General features: G+C 35.5%; 2 protein-coding genes across 2 annotated transcripts in view; both read left to right on the top strand.

Moving 5' to 3' along the window:
- The window catches only part of LOC136415325 (C3 and PZP-like alpha-2-macroglobulin domain-containing protein 8), a 45,494-nt gene that overhangs the window by 4,502 nt on the left and 31,702 nt on the right, over positions 1 to 9,290 (top strand). The gene's annotated exons all lie outside the window — the stretch shown is intronic.
- On the top strand, positions 1,819 to 9,241 carry Gel (Gelsolin). The gene is made up of 10 exons (XM_066399847.1): positions 1,819 to 1,957; positions 2,471 to 2,668; positions 5,398 to 5,472; positions 5,856 to 5,924; positions 7,011 to 7,247; positions 7,306 to 7,483; positions 7,740 to 7,898; positions 7,946 to 8,163; positions 8,314 to 8,598; positions 8,916 to 9,241. Exons 2-10 carry the CDS (start codon positions 2,495 to 2,497, stop codon positions 9,072 to 9,074), a joined length of 1,554 nt encoding a protein of 517 aa, XP_066255944.1. The 5' UTR covers positions 1,819 to 1,957; positions 2,471 to 2,494; the 3' UTR covers positions 9,075 to 9,241.

Here is a 9,290-nt window from a genome sequence, read left to right on the forward strand (position 1 = left end):
ATATGTGTGTTTTCATTTCCATTTCCATCATCGGAAATTAAAGGAAACAAGTTCGAATAGAAAAACCATGCTCACATTATTTTTCGACATCCAAGATTCTATGAGCGTGTTCGAAATGGTCTTTTTTATTAATTGTCTCAAAAAATATAAATTATCTTTTTTATCGAGCCCCTGCAACTTACAGGTGGAAAATGATCCTGAAAAAGTGCATCAGTATGCCATCGTTTGTGACGTCATATCGTTTTTTTCTTGACTAATGGCGTCACCTAAATACCAAGAACAGCACTAACTTCTAAACGAGGACAGATTCCTTCTAGCACGCAATATTTAATATGACTACTCATTCCTAGATAACGCCACAGAAAACAACAGAAGATACCTAATAGAACGGCGTGCAAATAACACTACGTCAAGTTTCGAGCAACCCACAACACAAATGAGTGTTGTTCACGTGACCGCTCATAGGCGGTCTTTTTTTTTTAGTATCCATAATTTTTGTCACGGGCGAACGAAATACTGTTGTTCTAAATATATCATAGTTTTGAGAGTTAATTTTAAAAAAGAAGTAATTAACTTGACTACTGCTACACGATAACGTTTACGTTTAGGCTCTCGAACCGAAACGATTTTGAAATCAAAGTAATTAAAGTGTTTTTTGGTGTTAAATTTTTAAAAATGTTTACCACAAATTAGTCTTCGATAAACTATTGACGCTCATGACAATTTTACGTAAAAAATTGAAAATAGCTTGAGATGCCCCGAACTCAATGAGATTTGGCTCCGGTGTAGGCATACGATGCAGTTTTGATATGCCACGGTCAAAATTTAAATCAGATAACTTCAACAAATTTTTTGGTCCAGAAATTTTCATGATGTGTTTATGATATTCTTCGGATTCAAAAATCGAAATTGTCCGATTCTAGTTTTAACCGCAGCATATCAAAGTTCTGTCCTACGGCTGCCGCGGAATCCAATCTCGCCAAAATCGGAGCGTTCAATTTTGATTAATTTTTTTTAAAGGAAAATTGTCCTGTACGTCACTGATTTTGCGCACACCAAATTTTGTGGGGAAGTACACATTATGAATTTTTTTAGAGTTAAAAAATTTTTACCGACAAATTTTGGTTTTAGAAAATTGGAAAATAAATTAAATGTTTATATTAGAAGTAAAAACTCTTTCAAATAAGGTGTCACTCGACCTATACGGCGGTTTGAGATTCTAAAGTTAAACGCACTCCCGCGAAGGGGTTGTTTTGGTAAATCTGTATTTAACGCTAAAATGTGTCTCCCTCAAAAGAAAAATCGACATTTCGCGGCAATTTCTAATATTTTAAACTCAGTTCACAATAAGCCAGGTGTAACGTTTTCCATCGTACCCCTTGTAAATTAACTGTGTTAACCGTTGCCATTTTTAAGTAATTTAATTTTCCTAATATGCCTTACCTTGATTCTATGAGCGATTAACAAAAGTAACAATAAAATACATTGGAATGATCTAGACAAGTTTTGAATATTTATTGCATTCTTGGAAGTGGTAAGTTATCGGTCAGAGGAAGAACTAGCGATAATCTCCATGACATTACTCTGTTGTTCTCATGTTGTGATATTAATATTTTTATTTTGTGGTTTATTCTGTGGTTTTATGCTACTTATGATAAATAAAAGTGCCTTTTTTAATTATTTTTCTGTTACATCGCTGTAATAAATTTTCCAAATTTAGTTAACTTTATTTAATACACTATCGCATTTCCAAGATTTTTACACCTATTTATCTTGTTATTGTGATTTTGACCTTCTGGGTCAGTGCTATAAGACTAACCGTACGTTTATTTATGAGATCATAATGTAGCAGCCGGCAGTAATAATTTAAATTTTGCTAACGAGAAACATTTTCAAACGAGTATCGCGCAGTTTTTTAAAGTGATCTGACCAGTGAAATTGTTATTATTGTTTTGAGGTAAACATAAACAGAATAAAAAGGAGTTTATGTATAAATCGATAGGGAATAAGTTGTTAAAAAAGTATTTTATTCGATTTTGTGTATGTGAGGAAGTATGATTGATTTGAATTCTGTAAACTGTGGCGAGGCTATGTAAGTGTATATTTCACTCTCAAAATAGCGAAAAATCGGTTGAATCTCAAGTACTCCACGAATGGCTGAAAGAGCAGCGTTAAAATTCTTAATCGCCTTCGAACATATAAAGGTATGTCTACCAGTCCTTGCAAATTTTAGGAAAAATGAGAGAGCTAAAAGCAAGCCCTTCATTTATGTTGCTTTTGAGAAAAAATAAAAATATGTCTTGCTTCATATTCGTTCTTAGATAATCAGCAATTAATTCGAAAAATAAAGGATTAGTGACGTCCAACAAAAAAAAAGATTGGGGATGCAAATTGTGAATCCCGATCGTGTAACTGAAGAACCGCGAAGACAATTTGTTTGCAAGCATGAATTGGACTCCCTACATTGCAGATCCTCCTTCGTTAGCACGGCAAGATGATAGATATCAGGGGCGGCACAGCCTTGCGGCTTTTCCTGTTGGCGGCACTTGTAGTTGCCTCGGCGGCGGCAGTCGCGCGTTCCCAATCGCCACAAGCAACACGCACTGTCATGGAACCAGCTTTCGCGAATGCGGGCCAACAAGCCGGTTTGGAGATTTGGAGAGTTGAGGTCAGTAGTCCTTTTTTTCCATGACAATTACGAAAAGTTAACTGCAAAGAACGAGTCGAACCTTGGTTAAATTGGCGGAAATTTACTTTGAATAAAGAGTTTATAAAACTTTGTTGAAATGTCCCTCGCTCTTGATATAACGATTTAGTTTTAAAAAATCTTGAAATTGCTTCTATTTTCAGCAGCGTAAACTTATAACAATATGCCGTTTTTTTTCATCATATTTAAATTGTGAAACTCCAAGGAATGAAAGGCCAACCATTAACGTATACATACATATATACAATGTGAAACATGTTCTGCTGAAACAAGTACGAGGTAGTACTGCTCATTTCACCTTAACTGCAGATATTTATCAACCATAAAATAAACAAATAGCTACCTTGGCGGTTTGCCCTTGAAACTGAAATATTCGTATACAGTCAACCTTTTTGTGAAGTAGTTCGCTTCTGGTTTCACGTTTCATGGAACAATGATTCATAATCATTTTGAATTCATTAACGTATTTAGCAGATAATTACAGAAACCTTAGACACTGACATATCTGTGAGTATTCTACTTAAAGCCTGACATTCAGGTATTTCCTACTACACTTAATCATTACCCTGACTGCTCAAAGACTCTGTTTGAATTGAACCTTACTTCATTGTTTTTTTTTGTAAATACTGATATGTCGATAAAAACTTATTGAGTACGTATACGAAATAGTCAACCATACGTATATTACTCACACAGCATCGTTAACTCAACCGTTAACAACGTTGTCAAGCAATAAAAATATACCGATCTGGATTTAGTTTCAATAAAATTTTGATTTACAGAATTTATTGGATTGCTTTTTGTGAGATTACGAGCTTTTAATAGTTCTAGCAGGTTTTTTAAAAATAATAATTAGGTTTGAGCCGTTTTTACTGTCGACAAAACTAACTTTTCTCACATTTTGATACATACCAACCACTAATATCCGTTAGATCGATCAATATGTACTCCAACTAAATTTATGAATGTTGACATCGGGCTATTTCATGCAACGTTGTACGTGAAAATGTACCATTTACTTTATTTTTAAAGGCTTAACATGTTGAAATGAAATATGTAGCAGGTAATGTTTTTCGTTTAGTGTGGCACTGAGGAACAGATTATATTCTTCATCTACAGTCTTATTAACGACCATATTATATCAATGTCTTGGTAAATTTAACACGATGATATTTTCCACAGAAATAGAAGAATTGGCCAATGTTCTGTTCTGAATTAATCGTTTCTATAGAAATCACCTTTAATCTTTCGAAAATAATATTCGTCTTAGTACGTAATTCCCAAAAATATCTCAAGAATTACCAATATCTGATTCTAACCAGAAAAACCATTTAAAAGTTAAGAAATGAAAAGGAGTGTTGCTCACCATAGTTAGGTAGGGACATGCCATTTTTTGATTATTTATGTACATATTTATAGAATTATTTGTGAATTTTATACGTTACACTTTTCTCTAGATTTTTTCAAGATGTGATTTTTTTTTTATCTCGACTACTATAATTCAATGGTGTCATTTAACACAGCATAGCAGCAAATCTCCTTATTTTTAGAAGTGTTTTCGTTGTTTCTGATTCCAAAAATTTATCAATAACACGTGTTGGTCGGAATTTTCGGAAGTATATATTACTATTTCCACACAATCAGAGATAAGAGTGGTTGCTGTTTACCCAAGATATTGGTTTATTTACATAATTTTATTAATTGGGGCCCTGTCAATTCTGTCATTACCTCGTTTTAAAGCTGTTAAGACCCCAATTAAATTAAATTATCGTTTTCCAATATGGACTTAAACTGGAAAAAATTTAAATCAAAATTATCATTCAAATGTCTTAGAATGTGCCACATCGAATAGCACATGCTAGTGATTTTAAGGCGATAAATCTATTAAGGCACCCGATCCCTCGCGAATAGATTCAAACATTCTGGAAGCCAAATATACAAAGTGTCATTCAATTCTGTGTTTATTAACTCACGCATAATGTGGTTCATATTTTGATATCTATCATGCGAAGCATCCCACGCAAATCAAACATGTAGTTATGTCAATCAATCTCAATCGATTGTAGGAGATTGCAAATATTGAGTGCCCTCTTTTTCAAAGAACTTCTCACAACTAGTAAAACACATATGTAAATTGGGTTCGTGACACGAGTACGATTAATGAAGGCTTTCATTCTATTGAATCTTTTTATAACCGGAGCCAACAGCGGAGACATGTTGCTGACAAAACACTCCAGATTTATTAAGAACTCGAGAATTTGTTGTTCTCCTCTAAAAAACAATATGTCCTCCCACCATCCGCCATATCGTGGCGTATAATCGATTGTTTATAGGATGCGGCTTGTAAAACTTTTGATATTAGCATTCGTCGTTTAGCCAAGCAAATACCGTAAAGATATAATTTGTCGTTATCTCTTGGATTAATGTGTTTATGTTTTAATTTAGCGGGGATCGTACTTACTATTACTTACAATTTGTAGTAGCAAGGGACATCGTTACAGGGAAGACTTTACGAGTTATGTTCTAATTGGAAAATGTCAAGTTGCAAACTTTATACCTAATAATGTTATCTTCAACACTAAAAACGACTTGCTTAAGCTGCCCTTTAGAGGCCAAAAGGCTTATACGAACTATTGTTGTAGGTTGTTGAAAAGGTTAATGTCTCTAAAAGACTTTACTTGCTGTTTCAGGATTTCAAGCCAGTGGCGTACCCTAAAAACCAGTATGGCAAATTCTATTCTGGCGATTCATACATCGTTCTTAACGTAAGTATCCTACTACGTTAGCGGTATTCTTACAAAACGTCCTGTATTTCGGGAATGATACGATTTCAAACGTACGTCCTAGAAAACGCCCTGTATAATAAACATTTTATATTAAACACCCAACTCCTGAATAATGAAAACTATTAAGAAATATTTTTTTTTGGCAACACCTACCGATCCCCAATTTAAACGACGATAATCGAATTTTGCTGTCCTGATTTTAAACAACTTTCAAGTACCCGTAACAATAAATTTGCAGTGAAATATTAGTCGCATTTAGGAGAATCTCATTTACTTGAAGTTACATGACAGAATATGTTTGCCAATGATTAGTAATTAAGGCCGTCAGAGTAAATTGTGTTATTGGTTTATCTTTATTTTAGACGAAAGTAAACAAGAGAGGAGAAAAATCCTGGGACGTGCATTTTTGGCTTGGAGCGGACACTACTCAGGTGAGAAATTTAGCTTATACTACTTAGTGTTTTTCTGTTAAATGTTGAAATCTTGTCATTCAAACCGTAACAACAAAAATGACAAAACGTGTCGTCAATCACATATCCCCTGCCTTTATAACCATTAAACCAATGAAATTATTTAATTATTTAGTATAATGTGTTTTTTTCTATACCAAAAGTTATTTTTGGCACTGCTTCACTAACCAAACAATGAAACTATTTTCAAGGAGTATTTTGATTCGATGTGTGTGTGCTCTACAAAGTCATTAAAGTGAGTTTACTGCGCTGACAAATTGACTATTCTTGTATAAATTCAAATTGGAGGGTACGTTTGTACGTGTAAATAGAAAGTTCAATAGTGGAATATTTCATCCTCATTTTAATAGAAAAGTTTTCAGTTTGTCAGAAAAATGTTCATTTCTATTCGAGGGTGGAAAGGAAAGAAATGCGGGAAGGGATATTTCGTGCAACTAGCAACTTTTAAAAATAGAACGGTTTACTTTCATCTTGGTATTGTCAGAACTGCTGCAGTTTTTAAGAAAACACTGAAATTAAAACAATCCCAATTTCTATTGATTTTATGGGGTAGGTAGGATATGAAATTGCCAGAGTCACGAACGCTTTTTTTTTAATAACCACAGATCTAGTTTTATGTTTCCACGCTTTACTAAGTCAGATGATTCACCTGTTGGGTTATCTAATTTAATTAGGCGACTGCGCGACTAATTAAATTTATTGGCATAGCACATTAATTAAATATATTTTTAAATCTCCTTTACGCATAAGGATTTTTATATGTTTATGTGTCGGGCGTCTGTTTCCGGAGCTCTGTTTTTGGTAACTCGGTCAAATTGCGCATATACGGTTTAAAATTTGCAAAATGCTAATCATTTTCGAAAATATTCGAAAACACTGAAATTGCAATATAAAATATTATAATAAAATTGAGACAATGTTATTGCATAACATTGTCACAATTTTACCGACTTTGTATTTTTGTCGTTAACGAAATCTACACCATTGAACTCCAAAAACGGACGCACTGTATACCATAAAACAACTACAAACGTTTACATTGGGCAGGATGAGGCAGGAGCAGCAGCAATCCTTTCAGTCCAACTGGACGATTTATTGCGGGGCGAACCAGTTCAGCACAGGGAGACCCAAGAGCACGAATCTCAACTTTTTTTGTCCTATTTCAAATCGGGGGTTCGGTACCAACCAGGAGGCGTTTCTTCTGGTTTCCGACACGTGGACCGGAATCAAGCCGAGACCAGACTTTTTCAAGTCAAGGGATCCAGAAACATTAGAGTCAAAGAGGTAAATATTATAATGATTCAATTGGATGTTTATGGGGCTATTTCCATTTTTTTAATAGGTGGATCCTAATATATCATCCATGAATAAAGGAGATTGTTTTATCCTGGACATAGGTAAAACCATTTACGTATACGTGGGCACAGCCGCTAGACGAGTGGAAAAACTTAAAGCCACCGCTGCGGCAAATCAGATAAGAGATCAGGATCACGCGGGCAAATCTAAAGTCGTCATCGTCGGTAGGTCGATTTAAATCACCCCACTTTTTTGTCAAGCGAAAATATCCATTAAACTAGGATATTTCCATTTAAAAAACAAAAGTATGACGTAGAACCTTTATTATGAACCACCGTATAAAATGGAGTTTTAGTGAAGACACTTGTAAATCAAAATGAGCGCATGTAAGGAGTCATAAATAGGGGCACGACCTTTTTGTTAGACCACCCCGTATAATGTAACTGTGCACTTTACCAACACAAGAAATGTGTTATTTAGACGAATTCAGCCCTGAATCAGACTTCGAAACTTTCTTCGCTGCTCTTGGAGGGGGATCGCGCAGCGCTGTTCCTGAAGCTGCAGTTGGAGGTGATGACGCACAATTTGAGGCTTCTGAAGAACGTTCCGCATCATTGTATCGCGTGTCTGATGCCTCAGGTTAGACTCTATTATTGTTTGATACCAGTCCTTAGCTCCAATTTTAGGATCACTCCGTGTTGAACCGGTCGGCCAACGTCCCCTGGAACCCTCCCTCCTTGACGAAGGAGACGTGTTTATCCTGGACACCGGCACTGGCGATGTGTTCGTCTGGATCGGCCGTAGAGCCACAAGCCAGGAAAAGAGGGAATCCATGAAAAAGGCCGACGCCTATTTGGCAGAGCACAAACGTCCTTCATGGACCCACGTCGAGCGTGTTTCCCAAGTAAGTTTACAGTGAGAGACAACTTTGTACGAGACGATTGAGGTCTATTACTACTTGATACCTGACTTCAACTCCTGAGATTATTTGATTTTATTTTCATTACAATTTCATATTAGATTGTTTCTATCAAATTTATTAAACGTTGAATAGGGAGCAGAACCAGCCCCATTCACGCAATATTTCCGCACATGGCAAAATGTCGGCGAGGTCAGAACACGCATTGTCCGCTCTACTGTTCAACCTCGACTTTTCCATGCTCTTTTGCGTCCAGGTGCCTCCACATTCACCGTCGAAGAAGTACACAATTTGAATCAAGATGAATTAAACACAGACGACGTCATGTTTTTGGATGTTCTGGAGGATAACGTGGTGTATCTGTGGATCGGCGAAGGTGCTGATGCTGAAGAAAAAAGGATGAGTGGTGATTTAGTAAAGGTGAGTTTTTAAGCCTAGCAAGCAGGAACTGTTTCTTTTATGATTTGTCAAAATATTAAGTGACGGCTTAATATTTTAACACGAGCGTTACCAAGCAACATCTTGGTAAAAAATGAATGTGCTGCGGTGGAGAGTGTCTGATTCTATACAGTCATAAAGCATAACACGAACGTTAACATTTCCGATGCAGTCTTAGAATCAAGTAGCACATCTTTCCAGTTGTAAGAAAGGTGACATGCAAAGTTGCTACAACACTATTGAACGTCTTCTATTACTTATAATTTATTTCCCGAATATGACAAACGTGATTTTTTCAGAGATATCTTGGTAAACACGGTCGAGATGCGACCACCATTAAAATTCTCACTCAAGGCAAGGAAGATGACGGTTTCAAGGCGCTTTTTCCGTCCTGGAATACAAAGTTTTGGGAAAACCAAGTCGATGTCAGACAGTTGGCCAAAAACTTTGAAGACTGAAAGTTCCGCCGTTCATAACGTTGAAATTTGAAAATATTCTTTTGTTGGTGATCTATTGTTCTTTTTTTCGTAGTATGATTTGTATGTATATTTTAACTGTTAGATATATTGTAACAATTTTAATTTCCTGACAACACATAGTAATAGAGTTTTTTAGTTTTCTCCGAGTGAAGTTTATCAATCTACAGTAAGTTAAGTTCATGATTTAAATTATTT

The sequence above is a fragment of the Euwallacea similis genome, chromosome 20 (genome assembly GCF_039881205.1).
Source record: "Euwallacea similis isolate ESF13 chromosome 20, ESF131.1, whole genome shotgun sequence".
NCBI lineage: Eukaryota > Metazoa > Arthropoda > Insecta > Coleoptera > Curculionidae > Euwallacea > Euwallacea similis.

What these genes read in the sequence shown, in the direction of transcription:
- Gel (XM_066399847.1), top strand. Translation starts at nt 2,495, where the DNA reads ATGATAGATATCAGGGGCGGCACAGCCTTGCGGCTTTTCCTGTTGGCG. An exon ending in TGGAGATTTGGAGAGTTGAG is followed by an intron (nt 2,669 to 5,397) that starts GTCAGTAGTCCT and finishes TTGCTGTTTCAG; the next exon opens with GATTTCAAGCCAGTGGCGTA. An exon ending in GAAACATTAGAGTCAAAGAG is followed by an intron (nt 7,248 to 7,305) that starts GTAAATATTATA and finishes TTTTTTTAATAG; the next exon opens with GTGGATCCTAATATATCATC.